The sequence below is a fragment of the Coenobita brevimanus genome, chromosome 32, assembly GCF_032717465.1.
Source record: "Coenobita brevimanus isolate Jiangsu-jjx chromosome 32, ASM3271746v2, whole genome shotgun sequence".
NCBI lineage: Eukaryota > Metazoa > Arthropoda > Malacostraca > Decapoda > Coenobitidae > Coenobita > Coenobita brevimanus.
The window spans coordinates 6,640,743-6,665,561 of NC_136985.1; the positions used below are offsets into that span (position 1 = coordinate 6,640,743).

Below are 24,819 nucleotides of genomic sequence, written 5' to 3' on the forward strand. Positions count from 1 at the left end.
GTTCTTTCTCAACAGTACTGTAATTCCTCTCGGCGGGTTTTAGCCTACGGCTGTGGTATGCCACTGGGAAGATTCCACCTTCCGATTCCTGCATCAATACGGCCCCTACTCCATCTTGTGAAGCATCAGTGCGCAGTATGAAAGGTTTGCTGGAATCAGGCAACTGCAAGATAGGCTCCTTGCACAACATATTCTTGAGGGTGGCAAAAGATCTCTCTTGCGCTTCTCCCCATTCAATGGTGTTTGGAGCATATTTCCGTAGCACTTTGTACAACGGTTGGGCAATGAGAGCAAAATTGGGGATAAAACTCCTATAATATCCCACTAGGCCAAGAAATGCCCTAACCTGTTTCTTGGTCACGGGTCTCGGGGCTTCTCTAACCTTCCTGATCTTGTCACCCTGACACCTGCAGTAATTGTTGCCAACAATATGACCGAGGAACTCCACCTCACTGTGAGCAATCTTGCATTTGCTAGGCTTCACAATCATGTTGAAACTCTGGAGTCTACTGAAGACAATTTCCAAGAGTCTGAGGTGCTCCTCCAACGTGGCGAAATGAACGAGGACATCGTCAACGAACATCTCTACTCCTACAATACCATGGAGCACTTGTCTCATGGCACGATTGAATACTGCTGGGGAATTGGTAAGTCCAAATGGGAGGACTTTATACTGGTACAACCCCCTAGGAGTAGCAAAGGCAGTGAACTGACGACTCTCAGGATGAAGGGGAATCTGGAAGGATCCCTTCGCTAGGTCGAGCTTCGTGAAATATCGTGACCCTGCCAGCTTGGAGAAGATGGCAATATTGTCACCCATTGGCTCAGCATCCACTTTGGTGATTGCATTGAGCCTTCTATAGTCGCCACAAATCCTGACTCAACCATCTTTCTTGCGGACTACTACCATCGGACTACAGTAAGGAGATGAGGACTTTTCGATAATGCCTGCAGTCTCCATGTCAGCAATTTCCTTATCTACTGCATCCTGTAGTCGCATGGGAATCGGATATGGCTTAACCTTTATAGGAGCATTGCTGGTCAACTCAATTTTATGACACGCAACCTTTGCAAGTCTAGGTTGGTCTGAGAAGACATCAGCATACTGACAAAGCAGTGACCATAAGGCAATTTAGGTCTCCTACTGCTAAGTCAGGGTTAAGTAAAACATCTTAGACAGCCTCTTCCTGACGGGACCGAGCGGTTAAGGGCTCGTCATCATGGTCATCAGCTGGGATCACCGCGGCTGCCCCAGTTTCTTCCAGTGGCTGGTCACTATCATCAGCTACTCATAGGCCAGTCTCCTCGGGGTCAGACTCATGATAAGCCTTCATCATGTTAATGTGGAACCTTTTACGAAGATTCCCCATCTGAATTATGTAGTTGAGGTTTGAAATGTGCTCTGCTACATCAAATGGACCCTTCCACTGCGCCAACAACTTGTTCTGGGCAGTGGGGAGTAATACCAAGAATTTATTGCCTGGATTAAACTTCTGAAGCTTTGCCTTCTTATCGTAATAAGCCTTTTGCACTTCACGCGCCTTGATCAGTTCTTCCTTAGCTAACTCGCACGTCAAATGGAGGCGGTCAGCCAAATCAAGGACGTAGGTGTAGGTGGTCTTGACTTCAGGGTCGGGTTCTTCATCGTCCCATAACTCACGAAGGACTTGAAGTGGGCCCCGGACTGACCTTCCATACACCAGTTCAAAGGATGAGAATTTCAATGAATCCTGTGGGGCTTCTCGATAAGCAAACAGAAGAGGAGCAATGAACCGTGGCCATTCCTTTGGCTGTTTGGCAGTCATGCGCCTCAACAACTTCTTGAGAGTTCCATTGAACCTCACACACAACCCGTTACAAATGGGATGATACGGCGTAGGCCGTAAGCCTAGGATGGACAGCAACCTGAACGCTTCGTTCATCATTGCTGAAGTGAACTGCAATCCCCGGTCACTTAAGACCTCCTTAGGGATACCTACACGACAGAACACTCCAATTAATGCCTCAGCAACAGTGACGGCCTCTATATTCTTAAGGGCCACGGCTTCAGGCCACTGTGTGCTGAAATCAACAATAGTTAGGATATACTTTGATCCATCACTAGCCCTAGGAGAGATTGGCCCAACTATGTCAACTGCTACTCTCTCGAACGGTTCAGAGATTATGGGCATTGGTTTCAATGACGCAGGACGGACACGTCCCTGGTCCGTGGTACACTGACACACATCAGATGAACGTACGAGCCTCGTTATTTCCCGTCCCATTCCTGCCCAGAAAAAGTCAGCATGAATGCGGTCAGAGGTCTTCTTTTGACCCATGTGACCTCCAATCGCTGAACAGTGACCTAATTAAAACACTGCTCGGCGATACTTTGCAGGAACGACAAACTGCAGTCGAACCTCACCCTGGGGTGTCTGTGACTCACGGTACACCCGTCCTTGCTTACGAAGGAACCTGGCTTGTCCTCCCCGTGAATACTTGATCACTTTACCCTCCAGCTTCTTGCGCACTGAGGCAAGTGTCGAGTCAGTCTGTTGCTCTTGGACAACATCTTGACTACGAATCAGATCTTGCGGAGTTGCGACGGTCAACCGAGTGACGCGATTTGGAGCCTTGGCCATGGCTCGTGTTATCGCAGCAGCCAAAGTCTGAGTAGCAACATCTACGGTGCAACTATTTTTGACACCATAAATGTTGCCAATGATGAGGTCAAATAAAGGTTCTGGCATGACAACTGCAATTGTCGTACCAGTATAAAATGGAGATGCCACCTGGATACGTGCCTCAGGGAACAATCTCACTGATCCATCAATAAGTCTAACTTGGATCTGCCGACCTGTATACTCATCAGGCCGAACTAAACTCTGGTTAACAGAGCAACCTGAGGAACCATTGTCCCTCAGAACATTTACAGAAACACCTCCCACAGACCCTGGCTGAACAAGAAAGGCAGTGTTGCTGGTGGAAGGGTCTGAGGAGGTAGCAGCCAGTCATTCATGAGACTGCGGACCAACCGATGTAGGAAACGTGGCGCCCTGGGAACTAGGTGTCTGAGGAGAGTTCATGGTCGGAGGGAGACTTGTGAACTGTTGGGAAGTACCTGTACTATTAGAGATGGCACCACCGGGTACTTGTTGTGGAATGAAGGCAGCATTTGCCTCCTGCCTCCGATACACTAATTGACCTGACTGAGGGTTACGTGGCTTGTCCTTGTATTGCTGCTGCTGCTTGGGGAACTGCTGCTGGTTGGGGTGCTTGTTGTACCGCTTCCAAGCAGGCTGCTGTGTATTTTGCCCCTGGTCCTTCTGCGGTTTGCTTGGACCTTGGCCATTACTCTGAGAACGGCCTTGTTGCTGGGGTTCAGTCTGAGACGGCTTCCCAGACTTGGCAGTATCTTTTCTGCTGTTCCAGGTGTTTTGCTTACGAGTTTGATACCCGTATGCAGTAAAGAATGCGTCAGCCTTTTCTGCCATTTGGCTGGCATCTTTCACCTGGCAGATCTTAAGCTGTGCTATGAGCTCAGCAGGCCACGACCTCTCTAGCTGTGTACACAGCATAAGGTCAATTATCCACTCATGCGTTGAAGGAGTTTCATCTTTCTCCATCCACTCATTTAAGTAAGCAGTGAGACGATCGAGGAACTGAACAGCTGTCTCCTTGTTTTGGAGACGAGCTCGCATGAACTGAACTTTGGCGTCGTCTACTGTGAGACCATACGCCTTAATGAGTGCAGCTTTCATCATCTCATAAGTGAGATTGTCTCCACGAATTCTGTGGAGAATATCGAGGGCAGGGCCCTCAAATAAACTAAGAAACTGGATCCGCTTAGCTGCCTCATCCAGTTGATACATGTCTGCCATGTCCTCAAAGCGAGCTATGTACGGCTCGATTCGCTCGCTTTCCTTGTATGAGGGAAGCTTGATGCATGGGGTCGCCAGGACATGTGAAGGAAGAGCGCTAGTGGAGCTTGGGTTAACCGCACCAGACGTGTCTGAAGCCGAGGAATATCGCTTGAGCTTCAGCACTTCAAGTTCATGTTTTTCGCGTGCCTCACGTTCGGCACGTTCGTGCTCTCGTTCTATCTCGCGTTGTTGTAACTCGTATTGACGTTCTCTCTCTCGTTTCTCATGCTGTTCTCGCTCATGTTCTAAGTCGAGTTCGCGCTGTTTCTGTTCGTGTATGCGCTGTTCTCGCTTGTATTCGCGCTCTTTTTCGCGTTCCTCACGCTGTTCTCGCTTGTATTCGCGCCGAATCTTACGCTCTTCACGGGCATCATTCTCGCGCTGCAGCTCCTGATTATGCCGTGAAACTATATACTCTTTAATTTCGGTTGGGTACGAAAGACCCATTTCTTTGGCTTCCTGTAAAAATACAGTAGTAGCCATGGCGCTAATTTATTAAGCAAACGAAACTGAGTACTGACTGCTTCGCAAACGAATGCTAATGACACAAGTAAAGAATACAGACACAAGCTAGTGGTGACCAGTCTTATCTAGTTAACTGGAAAGGAATAAAGCAAAAACGCAAATAACTGGGAAGACTCAATAATTAACACAATGGGTACAGCGGGTACCAAGGAGCGAATAAAATCGTCTGGCGTTACCAAGAATAAACTAGAGTTAAGTACTCTATTGATTAATAAAGCAAAAATTCACTTGCTAAATTAACGGTAACCACCAGTAAACTTGTGCCTATAAACTTTAATGATAAATTCCTAAATATGAACGAGTGAGCACTATCTCGTGAATAGCTTTAGAGCTAGGAGTTAATATCCTGGAATGAGGTCGCCAATTGTCACAGGGTTTTTATAAAATATCACAGGGTTTTTAAAATAAATGCTAATAATATTATTTAATTGATAATAATATTCAATAATATTGAAGTGCAGGGACAATGATTGTCTTACTAAATCAAGCAATGATTCTTTATGCTGACTTCTTCGCACGATTCTCCAAGAACGAGAATTTATAAACTTCCTGAACAGTACACAGGAGAGACTAATTACTCAATTGCTGTTTCTTAGTACTGTTAGCCTCTGGAGAATGTTACTTCACCCCTGACAATAAATAACTAATACTAATAATAATATCAGGCTCTTGCTGGTGCTTAACTCCTAGGAGGCACAACGGATTTTAAGTTTAATACAAGACTGGCCTAAGTACCAGTTATGAATAGCAAAACGTTTATGCAACCTAGGAGCTATATGGAAAATAAGCTTAATTGTGGAGAAATGAAACAAGAGTTTACATTAAATTAAGCTCAAGAAAAAGAACTGTTAAATTTATTGATTACAAAAATAAATTTAACGTTACATTTCAAATCAAATTAATGAGATCGCACTCACTCACTCACACACGAGCTAAATTCTTACGCCTAGAAAAACATAACATGCGGTGCAGCCGGCCACCATGTAAAGAAACAGCACACTTAACTAAACTCCAAAACCTAGGAAAATACAAAAATGAAATACTGGTCGATGAATGTGGTGTATCACCCAAAGCTGGAGAGCTAAGGGTGGGAGCTTGGAGAAACTGTGTCAAGCGGAGTCTGGGTACTAGCTGACCTCTCTCTACTCCCACTTCTGGAGCACAGGACCTCTCTCCGTCACAGCAAACACTCGACTGAATAAGTCGTGGGAAACAAAAGCGGAGCACTAGGCCGCATTTTTCTAACGATCGAGTGAGCGAAACGCGCCCAAAACAAATCGCTCAGCGGAAGCGCTAATGTCTCACACAAAGACGATCACATATGACAATGAAAAATTGATTTGACAAAGCTTCCGTCCGAATGAGCGGTTAACTGAACAATACACAGTGAGTTTTCCACTAATAGTTCGTGGCTTCTCACAAAAGGGAAATGTCGCGAATTTGATTCGTGACAAGCATGTAAAGGAACACTTAGCACACTCCTCTGTGGAACACCTTCCGCTTGAACTCGTAGGACAGATTGAGGACAGCACTCGGACCTGAAACTTGCGGTTCAACTAGAAGTCACTAAGGAACAATGGCAGGTGACCTTGCAGCCCCAAATTGTGAAGTTAATTCAAAATGCCATGGTGCCATGCTGTATCATATGCCTTTTCAAGGTCAAGGAACAAAGCTACGAGATGTTGCCCAGATGCAATAGCCTCAAAGACTGCTGACTCAGATCCAATAAAGTAGTCCAATGTGCAGTCACCAAACTTTCCACCTGGGCCACCTAGCCGCGAGAGGTGGGTAACAGGTGCTGGAAACAGTGTATCTATTTGTTCGTGTGTACAAGTTCGACGAAAGTTCGGATCATCAACTCTCGTGTTCCGTAGTGAACCCACTGAGCTCAATAGAATGGAGACGCTATCTCCGATGCAAGAGTGTGAGTTTGGCCACCATATTGGAACACCAGCACTCAAATTCAAATTCAAATACTATATTTCCACTTAGCAGTGGTTATTAATAAAGATACACTCGTCGCATATAATACATAAACATATATAGATTATGATTATTTTTCTGCCTAGTTCAACGAATTATATTGGGTACATTTAGCCAATGAGTGTAAAACAGGGATACTGGGGAAGAATCTTCCCACCCCACCCCAGGGGGCAGTAATGTTAAAGAATTAGCAACAAGATATATTTCTTGCTTTGAAATGTAGTACCATCTCTCTTCGATGAATTCCTGTGCCCATTTCTGTATCCGTAAGCTGCACAGTGGACAATCGCACTATATTTTCCGGAATCATCGGCTGCTATCAAAAACCCACAGAGCAGCTCAGTACAAAAACGCGGGCATCAGGCGTGGTGTAACATGGCTGCCACTACACTAGCGCCGCCCTGACGGCGGCTACATAAATTATGCTGTGTTACCCATGAGAAAGCTTCTCCATATTATAGAGCTCAGTGAGTGAACCTCAGAGTTCATCCCAATATTCAGTCAACAATTTTTTACTGATAAAATTTCAAAGGAACTTCCTGAAAGTATTAGATAATGCGAGTACTGAAAACAGTAAGTAAAATCATCTAAAAGACCGCATCTTTACATATATCACATATTAATAAACGTGTTCTTCTTCATTATTACATGATAAACCCATGGCTAAAAACTGTCTACTGAATACTGGGGAGAAGAACCATCGTGAGACCAGCCATTACGGTAGAAAAATAGATGCCGGTGTCTGTTCGTTTTGCATTTTCCTTGCCTTGGGCTGGTCTTGATTGAACCTATTGAAATACCATTCTTGATCCGAGACATGATCAAATAAGTTAGGTCATTTCTATTTACAGGATTACTGACTGGGATTATATTACTTTAAACGAAGGAGGAGAGACAAGAACTGTATATGTCGGAGGTTGAAACTCGTTCACTGAGGCAGAATAGCCTACTGCCTCGAGTCAGCTAGTCATGAGTCGACCGACGTGATGTATCCTCCCCTGAGATTATATATAATAGTATATATTTATTTTATAATATTATAAATATTACCTTATTATAAGTTTAATATAGTCATATTTATTTGGTCTTGGTCAGCGTGACCTGTGGCACATAACAATTTTCCGTGCGACCAGTTTCATGCAACTGGGTGAGCCGATGGGAGAGCTGCCTTACTCCTGAGACATTTTTCTCCCCACCCAACTCCGTACTCAGCCATCTATGGGATGAACTCTGATGGAGGTTCATTGCAGACGAAGAGAGTTGAGGATTCGAACTTTCGCCGAGCATGTACTCACGAAGAAACAGGTTCACTGTTGCCAGCACCCGTTACCCACATCTCGCGGCTAGGTGGCCCAAGTGGAAAGTTTGGTGACTGTACATCTCATCCAATGAAACCCTCTTTGTCACAGAGAAAAGAAACATCTTTAGTTACTAAACTAGTCTGCCGCTAACCATCTTCTCAAGCAGTAAATATACACATGATGTCAAACAAATGGGACAATAATTAGACTCATTAAAATAGTTTTAAAGTGGCTTAGGAAACAGAAGAACAATACTCATCCTCCAGTTAGTGGATACTTATCCTATTGTAAATTACTAATAAAACTAGAGAATCGTACAACAAATGGTAAATCATAGCATAAGGAATGTCATTAAGTCCAGCAGCTGGAGAGCAGCCTTGAATTCACAGACGGCAAAGAAAACATAAGGATCCAATTCAGTACACAGAAATAAAATACCTAACCTTTCCTGTTGATGCCAGAATAAGCTGAATGGTTTGGACGGATGTGAACAAAAAACACTGTAAAAATGCACTGCCAGGGCTGACGCTACTTCAGAGACTTGGATAAAGCAGATCTCTGAATTTTAAGCACCAAGGGAGAAGATGACTACTTACCCGTTATTTTCAAAAACCCCTTCCTGACCAATGGTAAAGGAGTGGATAAGGTGATTGAAAAGACATAGGCTCTCCACAAGGTTTGACACGAGTTCTTCAGAACCCACTGATAACGGGTACAAGCTTTCTTAAGATGAGTTTATAAGAACACATCTCTATTTTTCCTAAGGTTCCTACAAGCAGCCTTATGGACACACCTGCCTAAAGCACACTCCTCATCCCACCAAGGCACATGTCACCTGCAAAACTTTCCAGACGTTCGTGGAATAAGAGAATGGCTAGCCTGATGTACAGTCGTTGTGAAATACTGCTCTGCATCATCACCCGTTTGAAAGTTGGGAACACTGCAGTCAAGACTATAGTGTTCTGCACACTCTCCCCAGTCAGCCAAACCCAAACACCAGGGAAGGAAGGACACACTTCGCCAACACAGGGTTGCATGCTTTAGCCACAAGAGGGGTTAACGATCAATACCATTCAAATGAGACAAAATCTCACATGAAAAGTTCAGTGAAGAATCACGGGAGACCAATGTAAGATAAATAACAGATAGAATGCCAGTTTGTACATGAAATGTATCTGCTCTCCCGTGCTCAGAGGAGCCAGATCCAAATCCTCAGCAGTAGATGCCAGGAGATCACCAAAGGTGTTACATATACTATAGTTTCACTCCACAAATATGGCAAAAGATTTGCGTCGCCTAGAAGAACAAACGACCTACGAAGCTGACGAATAAAGTAGTCATGGTACAGAGCGGCGTGAAAGGGGGGGGGGGATAGATAAAGACAACAGAATATGTAATTCCTCCCCAGGTGTAACTGAACAGCCACAGCCTGAAGGAGAGACCAGACAGTAGGCTACAGCAAAGTAGAGGACAGCCACCTCGAGTATCACAGTCCATAACAGCTGGTGAGTGGAGAACTGTATATCCTCTTAGAGCAGAGAGAGTCTTGTTTCTGACCATAGTCTCCTGAAGGCAAACACAGAAGACGAAACTCTGACATGGGCAGTTGAAGTTCCTCCCAATTTGCTCAAACACCTCAACAGTTCCACTGTGGAGCAGCTATTACAGGACGAGGCATGGCAGAGTATCTTCACGCAAATGATAACAGAATTTTGCTGCAGCTTCTAAAGAATACCATGAAAGACATACTCTGCAGCTACACTTAACCCTCCAAAACCCTGAGTTGCTGCAGATGGGATTTTGTGGGGAAGGTTCTTAACTTACTACCATTCATCTATCATGTCATAGTACCAAAGATCATAGGACCCAACCTGGGGTTCCCTCCTTATTCATGTTTTGAAAATGCGCCAAACCGTCACCCCAGGGTAACAATGGTTTCTGCTGCGTTAAACTTAGAAATCTCGTGAAATCTGTTTAAACTTTTAGTGAAATAAAAAACAAAAGCATTTGGAGGCCAAATGCTAATCACTGGCAAAATATCTTGGACCCTAATTATAAGAAAATATCTCTATCTATTGCTGAGATTTTCGCCATGCAGTTTGATGTATGACGGCTGGTATTCAGTCACCTTCAATCAAATCCTAACCAAAAGTTAATCACTTGTGTCCACTCATGCAATTGTTGTTTCATTATGGTTTAGTGAATATTCTTCCATAACTTTTACACACACACACACACACACACACACACACACACACTTGATATACTTCTAAAGGAAGTATATCAAGTGGTCAGAGTCCTGAGGAGTTTGCTGCGTTATCAGACAACAGGAGCTGCGTCGGGTAAACAGACGAGACCAGGGTAAATTCCAACACTGACGGAACGGAGATGCTAAACTGTAAGTAGAAAATATATTTCTATAAGATGGCGTACTTTCAAGAAGTGCAACTAGGTAAGAGGAAGGGAAACAATATGAAACAAAATGATGACTACACAGACCTGGTGGAACTGGTTACATTTAATAAATTAGCTGAGAAAGTGAACAGATTGGAAGAAACTTTCAAACTGGAATTGGATGAAATAAGGAAGGAACTGTGCCAACAAAAGGGGAAAAATGAGGAACTGGTAAAGGAATTTAACAGAAAAGATGCACCAATAATGTAGGTGACCTACAAGCTGAGGTAGACATTCTGAGGAAGAAAGTGAACGAAATGGAAAATACAGTAGTCACCCATGAAAGAGTTTTGGAGGAGTACAATGATGATAAAGACATAATTAGACAAGCAGGTGATCTGATAGAGCAGAATAGAGACAATGATAAGATAACTCAGGCGAATTAAATTATGAGAAACTACACAGAGGAAGTACAACATAAACGGGCAGAGGTAGCCAAAACAAGTCAAGATTTAAAAAACAAGGCTGAAGCAAAAGCCATGACAAAAGAGGTGATAGACATCCTACGGAAGAACCCAAGGCTGATAAAGGAAACAGCTGGGATTTACAGATCTACAGTCATCACTGGAAGAGGTGAAGAAGAAATAAGAAACAGAATCACCAGAGACAACAAAGAGATGGTAAATATAATGAACATATTGAAAGTAGTATCTGACGTAATCTGTGAGAAAGATGCAGAGGAATTTAAGAGATTAGGAAAATATTAGAGAAACAGGTCAAGGTCCCTCAAAGTGTGAACACTGTAGAAGAGTTATAAAAAAATGCTATCAAAATTAACCCTTTCATTCACGGGGGCCCGGTGAAGAACACAACCGCTCGCACTCTTTCGACGCAACGAGAACACCAGAAACAGAGGACCAACAGACCCCTCATTATTAGATTTCATATTCACTAGGCATGAAAATGAAACTGACAATATAATTTGTCACCCGCCACTCGGCAAAAGCGACCATACAGTACTTAATTACAATGTCAGGACAGCATATGGTATAGTTAGAGGTAATGGAATTTACAAAAGGGGGCTAAACTACAAGAAGGGAAACTATCATGACCTAAAGAAGTATTCCAACGATATAGAGTGGGAAAAGGAGCTAAGAGGACATGATATAAATGTTATATATAAAAAATTCTGTGAATTTTACGAAATAGGAGTCCATCATTATGTCTCATTGCACAAAGACACGGTAATAAGGATAAAGAAATGGTTTAATATTGACTGTAAAATTGCAAAAGAGAAAAGAGATTTGCTGTGGATCAGATACAGACGACATAAAAGTAAGAGAGCATATAACAACCACAAGCAGGCAAGAAATGATTATACAAGGATAAGGAGAGAAGCTCAAAGGTAGTATGAGGAAGACATTGTAAATAAAAGTACAGATCAGCCGAAATTGGGTGACAGCTACATACGAAGCAAATCAAAAGTTAAAGTACCATCCACCATGGATGAGGGGAAAATCTGTATCAATGAAGAAGATAATTGTGAAGTACTAAACATAAATTTCCAGTCAGTTTTTCTAAAGAAAGTAGATTTGCGAGAGATGAAGACAAACAAGCATTCCCACACATATTAACAAATATACGTACAACAAAACAAGAGGTCCAGGAAGCGATGAGGAAATTTGACAGGGGAAAAGCCAATGGTCCTAACGAGTTTTCATTTTGGGTATTACAGGAATGTGCAAAAGAGTTAAGGAGTCCATTACAATTAATATTCAAAGAATCCTTAAAACAAGGAAAGCTACCTGATATTTGGAAGAAAGCAAACATTGTTCCCCCTTTCACGAAAGGAGATAAGACAAAATCCACTTAACTACCAACCAGTATCACTGACCAGCGTCGTAAACAAGATGTCAGAAAAAGTGATACAAAGAATTTGGGTAAATCACCTGGAAAAACACAATATGATAACTGAAAGACAATTTGGTTTTAGAGAGGGAAAATCATGTGTTACCAACCTATTAAGTAACTATGACAGAGTTGCAGAAATGATACAGAAAAGAGATGGCTGGGTAGACAGCATATATTTGGATTTCAAGAAAGCATTTCACAGAGTACCACACAAAAGACTTTGATGGAAACTGTACAATCAAGGAGGAATCCAAGGTATACTGTACGATTGGATGCAAGATTTTCTCAGTAAAAGGGAAATGAGAACAGTGCTAAGGGGATATTACTCATCACGGAGAGAAGTGACAAATGCAGTTCCACAGGGCTCGGTGCTGGCATCAGTTATGTTTTTAGTATAAATAAATGACATGGACAGCAACATTGGAAATGGAAGCTACCTAAACATGTTTGCTGATGATACAATAATACAAAGGGAGATTACACAGACTCTTGCACAGAGCTACAAGAGGAATTAAATAAGCTTCATGAATGGAGCAATTGATGGCAAATGGAATTCAAGGTGGACAACTATTATGCAATAAAATTTGGTAAAAGTGAAGAAAGACCAGACTGGGACTATAGATTAGGAAGTTCAACCCTACACACATCAGAAAGGGAAAAACATTTAGGCATGATTATCAATAACAGACTATCACAGGCTGACCACATAAATGAAAAAGTAAGGAACACGTACACTCTGCTTGCTAATATGAGGGTAGCATACACATATATAAATGAAGACATGCTGAGAAAGGTAGTAGCATTCATTAGACCAATTTTGGAGTATGCATCAGTCGTCTGGAATCCACATCTCAAAAAACAATTAGATAAGATTGAAAAGGTATAAAGGGCCGCTACAGGATGGGGGCCAAGTTTAAGGGACCTAAGCTATGAAGAAAGACTCGAAAAATTAAACCTACCAACATTACAGGAGAGAAGGAAACGAGGAGACATGATTATGTTATATAAATGCATTACAGGAAAAGAGAAAATAGACGTAAATGGTACATAACCTATGGGAAAGCAACATCAAGAGGACACTGCAGAAAACTGTACAAAAAGAGAGGTGATAAAGACATAAGGAAATTTAGTTTCCCAAATAGAGCAGTTGATCGGTGGAATGCACTACCGAATGAAACTGTGCCAAAATAATTCATAAATTTAAAGACATGTATTATAAAAATGGTTCAAAAACACGGGACTGTACGAGGTTGACTCACTCCTGTAAACATACAGCTAGGTAAGAACAAGTAGGTACGAACACACACACACACACACACACACACACACACACACACACACACACACACACACACATACACACACACACACACACACACACACACACACACACAATCTATCGCCTCGCCTTGTTAAAACCGGATGATAAAAATCATTACTTGTCTGTAGCATCCCAGCTCCGTTTCTGGGTCTGGTAACAGTGTGTTGAAGTATGAGTATCAAACCATGATACCAGAATTATGTTAAATAACCAGCATGTGAAGAGAAAACCATGTTGTAAAACGGATATATAACTGATCTGCTTACGGTATTGTGTTATTTTCCCTTCAACACTACCCAGTGACTAAGTTACTTTTATTATAATAGCCTTGTCGCTCCATTTTAATCGGTTGTTGATACCCCTCCAGTGATGATTCCACATGATACGTTAGACACATTTTTTTCTTTCACGTATGAGGTCTGTTGTATCTGGAATCATCTTCCAGCACAGGTAGCTGACACTTTGTCAACAGAGCAGTTTAGGGTTATACCAGACCTGACTTTGTGGTTCATTGAATATTACTTCCAATTTCATAGTTTATATTTCTTCCTTCGGGTTAATTATACTTCTTTTTACGTGCCCGTTCTGCAGGGGGAGGAGGTGGGTGGAGAGAGCCTTCATCTCTGCTATACTTTCGTCACACGAATTGAGTAACATCTTATATCTGGTAAATTCATTCATGGTACCTCTGAGGTACAGGTCGTAAGACCTTCTGTGGTGTTACTTCTTGGAAAGCTACCCCCCCCCTCTCTCTCTTTGTGTTTGTTTTAAGAAGCATTTCCTATAATGTGTTTTCCCAGGGATCTTATAGGCGAAAATCCTTGAAATCTGCTTTTACAATGACTTTATCTGGGTGGCATAATACGTGAAGTTTAATTTGATGACTGAAATGCACAGGCATTTGTAATGCTTTATATTGGCATTTTATCAGCATAAACTAAAAAATGACGGATTTTGCAAGAAGTGTTAACGGAATGTTCTAGTGGCTTTTCATGTGCCGGTAGGAGCAGGTTTGTAAACAGTTATGTCAGTCCGTGGCAGGTGGCTCTTGAAAACGTGACATATACTTCAAATGTAGCCCAAACGTGTTATTCATTGAAATTTATACCTGTATCTCCCAGTAACAGTGGAGATACATAGGAATATATGAGATGGTTCTATAAATCACATTAGTCCTATATAGGCCTATGTACTGAAGAATTATCATCAAAGTTCAAAACATGAAAGAATGCTTTAAATCAAAAGATTAAGAATTTTGAGGATTGTTGGCATTTACTTGTATACAGGTAATGTGATGTGGTTCACGTTTGAACCAAAGTTATATGAATTAAATGAGATAATCTGTTCCAAAGAAGACTCCGTTCAGCAATAAAACACCAGTGTTTTACATATTTTTACTGAATGTAACTAGAAATTATATTAGCATTCATATTATTTAAAAAGTGTCTTTATATTTTCACCCTGTAACAAAGTAGCAAACATTCTTTTCAGATGCATTATACAGTATATAATGTAGATAATTTTCCACCATTAAAAAATATAGGATCTCATTTCATTGCACTAAGATATCTTCTTTTAATTTTGCGAAATACTGCACTAATTATCGTATTTGTACGATTCACATGCACCGTACCATTTTCCACAAAGAGGAAGAAAAGGATAAATTGGAGACGAAGAGTAAGTTTCTAATAATAAAGAAGTAATTACTGATAGCGTGGCCTGATTGTTCAAAAGCATGCTACATAAGAAGAAGCAGCGAGCACATTGTTTTAGGCCAGGTTACGGTATATCAGAATAGTCCAAACGCCCGATAAAATGTAGCGATGGTACCACTGAGTACGAGGGACCGGTACAGTATTCTTAGCAGTTGCCTTAGTTATAACCCAAGCAATCACTTTTTTTTGAATGAGAGGCAGGAGTGACTAGCCTAGACTGATGCATTATATTTAATTATTTTGCTTTATCAGAGTTGCAGAACAGACTGCTAAATAGATTCTTAACATGTTGTATTGTCATTATACACTGTGCATGTACCGCTATGCATATAACTGGTGACTACGCATAAATTCAGTATGTCCAATGCATTAGAATACAGAAGAGTAAACCCCTGGGGGTACGGGGGGTTTTCAAGAATGCTCCCCCAGTATCCCTGCTTGATGTAAAAGGTGACTAAAAGGGTTGGCGAAGGGTTAGTGCCCCTCCCCGGAAAACAACTAACTAAAAAGACAAACAATAAGCCTCGGACAAGGACTGACCAAAAGATGATGACCAAGTACCGGACAAAGGACATAGTAATTAGAACGTGGAATGTAAGGGGAGCGAATGATGAGGTGAAAGAGAGAGAGAGATTGTCCAGGTGCTTGAGGGTGCGAAAGTTGATGTATGTGGAATAACTGAAACGAAATGCAGAGGTGAGAGTGTGAGAGGAGTATGCATGGGGTATATGTGCAGGAGTAGGTGAGAATGAGAGGGCAAAAGAAGGAGTATGTATAGTTGTGAGTAAAAGATGGAAGAAAAGCATAAGAGTATGGATTAGTTGGGTCAAGGATTGTGTGGGTAAGATTGAAAGTTGGAATACAAATGTGGGCGATTGTGTGTGTGTATGCGCCAACGCAAGATCGTGCAAGCAGAGTGAGAGAAGAGTTCTGGACAAATGTGGAAGTGTGCATGGAAAAGTTTGGAAGGAATGAGAGAGTGTTTTTGATTGGTGATATGAATGGTAAAGTAGGGAATGTGAAGGTGGATGGAATAGTTGGTGAGTGGGGTGTGCATGCTGAGATAGATGAGAATGGCAGTGCATTAGTGGACATTTGTGCTGGGAGGGGGTTGGTGATAGTCAATACCCTCTTCAGGCACAAAATGATCCACAGGTATACATGGCGAGTGATGAGAAGGGTGGGTGGTGAACTGAATGAAAGGAAGGCAATGATTGATTATGTGTGTGTGGATGAAAGGATGCGAAAATGTGTAATGGATGCAAGAGCTTATAGAGGTTGGGGGACTGTTCCTGATCACTACTTGGTGGTGGCCAGACTCAAGATCCAATTAGAATGGAAAAATAGAAGAAGGGAAGGACGGGAAGAAGGAGTAGTTGCAAGGAGAGTGGAAAGGTTACAAGAGGATGAGAAAAAGGCAGAGCATAAGAGAGAAGTAGAGGAACGATTGGTCAAATATGAATTGGAGCAGATGGGGGACGTGGATGGTGTGTGCAGGATATTTACAGAAGAAATATGTGCAGCATGTGATGTGGTGTGTGGGATGAAGAGAAGACAGAGGGATGTGCAAGGAACAGCATGGTGGAATCAAGAGGTGAGACAGGCTGTGGCACAAAAGAAGAGAGCATACAATGAATGGATGAGAAATAGGGACGTGGAAGAAGTTGAGAGGCGGAAGAGAGAGTTATATGTAGAAAGAAAGAGAGAGGTGAAAAGATTAGTAAGAGAAAGAAAAGAACGGATAAGGAATTTGGAAGGAATCTGAGTGCAAAGTGGAGGGACTGTAAGAAAATGTTCTGGAAAGAGGTGAAAAGAGTAAGACAGGGTGGAAGTGAAGTTAGCAGGGGAGTAAAAGATAAAAATGGTAGATTACTAGTGGAGAAGGGAGAAAAAGTGAGCAGAGGCAGGAAACACTTTAACCCGTCACGTCCTGAGGTTTTCCGCACCTATGACATCCCCCAGTCCCGAGCCTTTTTGGAAAATTTTTTTTTTTGCTAAAACTTCCGCTTAGGTCGAGAAACGAAGGAAAATCACAAAGAGAGTGGTTCCCGCGGTCTATAAGCGGTCCGTACAGGTGCAGTTCCCCCCCACAGGTATGGTGTTCAGTAATGGGCTGGATATGCGTTTACGTTTTCTATGGTAAAGAATAATGGGAGAAACAACACACAACACCTCTATATTTATTGAATTTGAACTAATAAACAATAACAGTAACAATATAATGGATTTCAGACACATATATATGAAAAATAAGCGTTGTACCATTGCGCGAGCATAGCGAGTTTGGTCCGAGTCGTAACATGCTATATGCTAAGTGGCTGGTATGAGTCAACCTATCATTTTTTCTACTTGTATACTTCTGTTTCAATGACATTTTACCAATTACAACTGTTTGTAAGTGTTTTCAGATGTTTTCATTCATTATGATGACATGCAGCATAAGTATAGCGCACATCAGCTTAGTAAGCGCACTCGCTATGACTCGTATTTCAACATACCAAATTGTTTTATCACTTTCCAATTATTTTCCCCTTTACATAGAACCTTTCCTCCACCACCGTAAAGGTTTTCAATTATTTTCATTCATTACGAGGGCATTTAGCGATATGCTAGAGCATATTCACGTAGCAACCACGATCTCAAACACTCGTGTTTCATCATCTACTTTATTTATTCAGTCCACCTATAATTTCCCACTTACATTACACACGTTTACACCCCTATAATGCACTGTACATACTTACTGCCATTATTTATTCAAGTGAGCGTGAGAATATCGCCTGAAAATATCCTCGCAGGGAATGTTTCGACAAACATAATACTCACACACTTATATACTAATTCACTCACACACTTATATACTAATTATTCACTTTATCACTTGCTGACTTTTATTTTGACTAATACGTGAGTTATTCATTCAACTGAGCGTCAGGAAATCGCATCTCTATACACACGCTATGAATATTTGACTTAGAATATATATCATCACATACAATAATTTGAACTTATATTATACCCGTAAGAATTTCCCATAATAATAATTATATAATTACGGTCCGTATTTATTGCACTGAGCGACAGAATATCGCATCATAAAACCCTCGCTATGTAAGTTTCAACTTAGGGCAGATTTATATACTTACATACAATGTTTTCACTTATGTTCTACCCGTAGGCACTTTATACTAATATTTGGAGATCAACATGACTGATAATTTCACTGAGCGTCTGTCTGTCGCATTTACCTCATAATTTCAGCGTCCTTTCGCATTCACACCATACTAAAATTGCATCAACGTGTGATATTCACTAAAACATGGGTGAATACAGAGACCCGCGTCACACTGCACGCACTCATAGCGGGTGTCCTTCCTCTGTGTCGTGAGTCTCACCTGGGAATTACTGCACACGTGACACCTGCGTTGGGGCCTAGGTCTGTTTGGCTGGGGAGGGATAGGAGTGGGGAAATGGCGGCCGGATATTCTCTGGGGAGTTTGGGCAATATGGGCAGTGCGGGTGCGATGTTGGGGCCTTTCAACAGCATACTTTGCAAAGATTTCTCTTGTGAGCTCCCTCACAAACCCTTCAAATGTTTCCTGAACTCCTGTGGTCATGGCGTGAAGGTGGTGGCAATTCAGAGCAGTGATATCTAGCAAGTGAAAGAACAGTTTTTTATACCACTTCATCGTGGTCCTGGCACACTCTACCGTCGATATCATGGAGTCTGACTGGTCCACGAGGTGCATGTTTATATTGTAATCCATGACACACTCAGGTTTCCAAACACGACGCCTGCTCTCGCTACTGTAATCTACTGAATCAGTACGGTGCATCAAGGGGCGGTGAACCGTGGACAAGAGGCTTACTTCTCTGTTGTGGTTCCACATTGTTGCAAGGATGTTGTTGGCTTTGAAGAAGACAACCTCATTCCTTGCAAGTTTCCGCCCTACCTTGGCCATGTGACGCCGGTTCACCTTTACGGTTCCACAGACTCCCGTTTCATGTGTGTGAAGATAACGAGCGAGAAGAGGGCTAGTGTACCAATTGTCGAGGTAGAGAACGTGACCACGATGAAGGTAGTCTTCTATCATCGTCTTTACCACTGCTCCCGACAGTCCAATACTTCGATCTTCTATTATGTCTGTCTGTGCACCGGTGTACAAGACTATGTCTTGTACGTATCCAGTCCTACAGTCACACATAACAAAGACCTTGAACCCAAAACGGTGTCTTTTGCTGGGTATATACTGTCTAAATGAAATATTGCCTCTCCACAACACGAGACTCTTGTCTATGACGAGGTCTCTATAGGGATAGAATGAGGAACGAAAGATTTGCTTGAGGTGATCAAAGACCAACCGAATTCGCCTCATTTTATCAGTGTTGTTTGCATTTGCAGGGTCATGAGCATCATAAAAATGGAGGCGACTTAAAATTTGTTGAAACCGATTACAGCTCATCACTTGACCAAATATGGGGGTAAACATAACAGGGTCCCTAGTCCAGTAAGCAGGAATTCTATTCTTTCTTATAATACCCATCAAAAGGACCAGGGCAATAAATAAGAACATTTCTGGAAGGGAGACAGGGTAATCATTGATCATAGACTGCCTACTCCTTGTTCCCAATCTTTCACTCTCTAGGCGCTGGGCGCTTGCAAACAGGTTTGTTTGGTATACAATCTGATCCACAAATGCCTCACTGAAAAACAGGTGGAAAAAATCCAACCTGGTGGAATTACGGTGAATTCCTGGTGCAATGCAGCCAGATCGCCCCTGCTCAGTGAAGGGGTGAATGAGGGGAGAAAAATCACTCCCATCCTCCCAATCCCACGACACAAATCCCTCGTCCCCATCAGCCCCATCACCGCCTTCGTCTGGGTGGGGAGGAGATCCTGGTTGGGGAGGTGGGGGAGAAGGAGTGCGGAGGGCTTCCCCACTGTCACTCCTCTTCCCTCTGCCTTTACCCTTTCCCTTTCACTTACCCTTACGGCCTTGAGGAACATTAGGGGGCTGTGGGGATGAAATAGGGGAATATTGGGGAGCAGAAGACGTGCTGGGGAGTGGTTCCTCCCCACCTTCCCCCTCCATTACAACACCACGTGCTTTCTCACGCACCCTAGCTCGACCACGTGTTAGGGGATATTGGGGAGCATAAGACGTGCTTTGGAGTGGTTCCTCCCCACCTTCCCCCTCCCTCACAACCCCACGTAATAAGGAATGCACCCGCACTGGCCCACGTGATCCACTATGCCGCCTCACACTACATAGGGAGAGCAATGACTCACTCACGTCACTGTCACTTTCCCTAATCCTCCCTGGACTTTCCCTTTCACTCCCCACTCCCTCCACTTGACTTCCTAGCTCCCCAAACAGAATGCTAGGCCCATACCTGCTCATACGACGTGGTGTGCACTCTGGGCCACAGTGTGTAATCACCTCCCGTCCATACCACGTGGCAGCACGTCCCACGGCTCCATCCTCGTCCTCGTCCTCGTCCTCGTCCTCGAATTCTGGTTCCAAATCACGCTGGGGATAGGGATAGGATATACCACGTGCCTTCTTTGCCTCCTGCCCCTCTCTAGCAGCACAGTAAGTCACGTACTGCCGTTTCCTGGGAGACGGAACTTCCTCGTCACTGCTGGTGGTTTCTTCCTCCTCTGGCTGCACATAATCCTTGTCCATATCCTCGTCATCCAGTGGGGAATCACTGTCGCCGGTAAAGGTGTCCAGGGCGACTTGAATTTCGCTGTCTGAGAGACCTCTCTTAGCCATGTCTGAGCAGGACCGTGGCTACCAGGTGAGTGGACGAGTGGTGGGCTAGCACGGGTCGCGCGAAGTCCCCGAGTGTCCCCACCTGGTGGCAGGTAGGGGAAGGTCAGGGGAGGGTACGTACCGCAAATCAAGCGCGAAATTTGAAAATTGTCGAAATTATGCAAATTGCAATTGCACGACGTACTGGTACGTCTCCGGGACTGGCAAATGCAAATAGTTGCAACGTACCCATACGTCGACGGGACGGGGCGGGTTAAGGAATTGTTGAACATAGAGGATGGAAGCACTGGGAGTATAAGTGGCTGGGGAATGGCTGGAAGAAGGAGGGAGGTGAGAAGACAGGAAGAAATCAGTAGGACAGAAGTTGTGGAAGCAATGAAGAAAGTTAATTGGGGAAAGCCCCAGGAATTGATGGAATGTGTGGTGAAATGCTGAAGTATGGGGGAGAGACAGTAGTAGAATGGATGTGGAACATGTGCAGATTGGCCTGGGAGGAAGGTATAGTCCCGGAGGATTGGAAGTCAGGTATAATTATTCCCTTGTACAAAAGAAAAGGGGAAAAAGACATGTGTGGTAATTATAGGGGCATCTGTCTTCTTAGTATAATAGGAAAAGTGTATGGTAGGATACTTTTTGACAGAGTTAGAGAAAGAATAGAGGAATTAGTTGGAGAGGAACAGGGAGTCTTTAGGAAGGGAAGAGGTTGTGTAGATCGGATATTCATTCTTAGATCTTTAGTGGAAAAGTTTCTAGAGAAGGGAAAGAAATTGTATGCGCCTTTCATGGATTTGGAGAAAGCATATGACAGGGTGGATAAACAAGAATTGTGGAAAGTGTTAAGAATATATGGAGTAGATGGGAAATTATTGAATGCTGTGAAGAGTATGTATAATGGTGCTAAGGCTGCAGTGCGTGTGGATGGTGAACTGAGTGAATTTTTCTCTTTGAAGGTTGGGTTGAAACAAGGATGTGTCATGTCTCCATGGTTGTTCAATCTGTACATGGATGGGGTAATAAAAGAGGTACAAGGAAGGGTAGTGGATGTTGGAGTGGCCCCGGTGAGAGAGGGTAGTGTTTGGAAACTCCCTGTACTGTTGTTTGCAGATGATACTGTGTTGTTCAGTGAAGACGAAGGGGAGCTGCAGGGTTTGGTGGATGAGTTTGGGAGAGTGTGTAAGAAACAGAATCTAAAGGTGAATGTAGGGAAGAGTAAAGTGATGGTCTTTGAGAGAGGTGAAGTCACTGAATGTACAGCGAGGTTGGATGGTGAGGATTTGGAAAATGTGAGTACGTTAAAGTACTTGGATAGTGTGATGAGTAAGGATGGAGGCTTGGAGGGTGAAGTGCTTGAAAGGGTACAGCAGGGAAGAAAGGTTGCTGGTTCCTTGAAAGCAGTGATAAGAAGCAGGGAAGTGAGCATGGAAGCGAAAAAGTTACATGACAGTATTGTGATACCAACTCTAACGTATGGAAGTGATGCTTGGACGTTGCTGGAAGGACACAAGTCAAGAGTGAGAGCAGTGGAAATGAGTTATTTAAGAGGAGCCTGTGGAGTCACATGGAGAGATAGGCTGACAAATGAGGATATAAAGGAGCATTGTGGTGTGGATGTGGATGTAATAGGAAGCGTTAGGAGGAATACACTGAGGTGGTTTGGCCATGTGGAGAGGATGGAGGGTGAAAGACTGACGAAGAGAGTGTATGTGAGTGAGGTGGAGGGGGGGAAGAAGGAGGGGGAGGCCGAGGATGAGATGGAGGGATGGGGTGAAGTGGTATATGAGGGAGGGGGGTGTGAGTTGGGAGCGGGGCAGTGAAATGGCGGGGGACAGGGCGACGTGGAGGCGATTTGTTTGTGGCCACCCCGAACGGGATTGAGGCGTCTGGCAATAGATAGATAGAGAGATAGAAATATCAATGTTATAATACCATTGGTTAAGAGATTCCTACAGGGCTTACATAAAAACTAGAACATTCACAACAATAGGACCTGACGAAGTCTATTTTAGGTTCTTCCACTACTCACTACTGCAATTGTCTGTTTTCAGGCTGGTCTGTATGAGCAGTGGAAAAAGGAAACAATGGAAGCTGCTGCACGTGAAAGTCGAATGAAACAGAGGGAAGAAATAAAACAGCAAGGGCAGGATGGAACAGAACACAGCCAAACTAATTTCAGGAGTCTGTCTGTTATCCATGTGCAGGGACCTCTGCTGCTTCTCCTGGTGGGCATCACCCTGGGCAGTGTGGCCTTTGTAGTGGAGAGGCTGCTGGTGTCGGAGCCTCACCCTTCACATACACCTGGACCTACGAGACAAACATTATACTAAGTAATTTCCCATATGACTCCCGCAGGCAGGTTTTTTATTGACAGAACATAATTTAGTATCTGACCTCTTCATCCTTAGGTCATCATTACTGTTGCATTCATAATAATAGTAATCATTTGCAGGAAACATGAAAAATGTAGAAAAGGCATCCAGGGATAGCCTACACAGTGTATTAATATTGCATTTTTAGTCCAAAGAAGAAGGAAAAAAAAAAAACAGTTCACAAGTCCTTTTACTCTTATGAGGTGTATGTAAAGTCAGAATCAGAAAAAATACAAACGAATTAATTCACATGATTATTTTTCTTCGCCTGTAACAGCTCGTAACAGAAAGATGTTAACATTAAATATCCTTGCTACTTTTAGGCAATGAATATACTATAAAGTGAAAGATAGGACCCTAATTCTTAAAGTACTTTTTACTATTTTATTTATAGCAGAAAATAGAAATGTGTCCTTTTGTCTTCTTCACCCTTCATGCATTGAACTGGTGACAGTACAGAAAGATAGAAATGTTTTGTTGGCATTTAACAAGCCTATTATCGAGAGGTATTAAAGAAGGAAGCCTTCATGATGTGGCATCGATATAATTGGGCAGTTTCATTGCCTTCCTATAAACGTCCCTTAACAGCCCGTCCCCTGAAATGGCAATGCTGGATCTCAATAAAAGGACAGTTTTAAAATTCACTCTGTTGAGTTCATATTCAGATGAACCTGCGGCAACAAAAACAGTAACAACAACAAAATCATCACCACCACTATCAACCACCACCACCACCACCACCACCAACAACAACAACAACAACAACAGTATCAGTGAAGCAGATGGTTCAGATAAAGACATCAAGTATTTCAGAATCTTTAATTCAACTCTTAAACATACAAGTAACTACTGCCACTGTGGCTCACGGCGACAAGGGAGGAAACCTACCTACAGTACTGAACATTTACAAATGTAGTACACATATGGACTATACGGGATTTTAATAAAGCCAGGTACCATGTAGGGATTCCCAAGGGTTAATAACTTGCGTGATAAATCCTTAGGAAGCTACACTGAAACATCAAATGGGGCTTAATAAAGCTGAGTTCCTTGCTTATGACAATCCTTAGTCGCTAAAACGAAGCATTATATGAGGCTTCGTTAGAATGAATCGCCTTGAGTGTGAATTCCTTAGTGGTGCTTGAATGACTACAGTAGATAGTCCAGTAAGCTTAATATCTGTAGCAACAATCATCTATCTATATACCTAGGATGCTTCCTCCAGAGAAAGGGAGATAGCCGAAACAGGACGACACACATCCAATTTACTCATTGACACACACACACACACACACACACACACACACACACACACACACACACACATTTACTCATATCTTAGCCGGAAGGGGAGAAGGGACAGATCCTCACCATACCACACCGCACAAGGGTCAACTGCATAGTGCAATCAGCTACATCCGCAGCAGGGCCCAACAGCAGTGCTAGTTTACCCTTGCCACATCATAATGGACTCATCCCATTACCTACACCTAACCTGGGCACCTGATCAGACCAAATGAAGGAGAATATCCCATTGCCGCTGCATCACCATGTATTCATTCACAATTTTTCTCCAGTCATCTCTATCATGTGCAGCCACTCTCCTTTGCTCTACAAACATCCC

General features: G+C 42.9%; 1 protein-coding gene across 1 annotated transcript in view; it reads left to right on the forward strand.

Annotated features, from left to right (window-relative positions):
• The window catches only part of LOC145395626 (ionotropic receptor 21a-like), a 68,073-nt gene extending 44,920 nt beyond the window's left edge, over positions 1 to 23,153 (forward strand). Inside the window, exon 8 of the mRNA XM_080269193.1 lies at positions 22,875 to 23,153. Within this exon, the coding sequence (XP_080125319.1) occupies positions 22,875 to 23,153 (279 nt within the window). The remainder of the gene's footprint in view (positions 1 to 22,874) is intronic.
• The last annotated feature ends 1,666 nt before the right edge of the window (positions 23,154 to 24,819 follow it).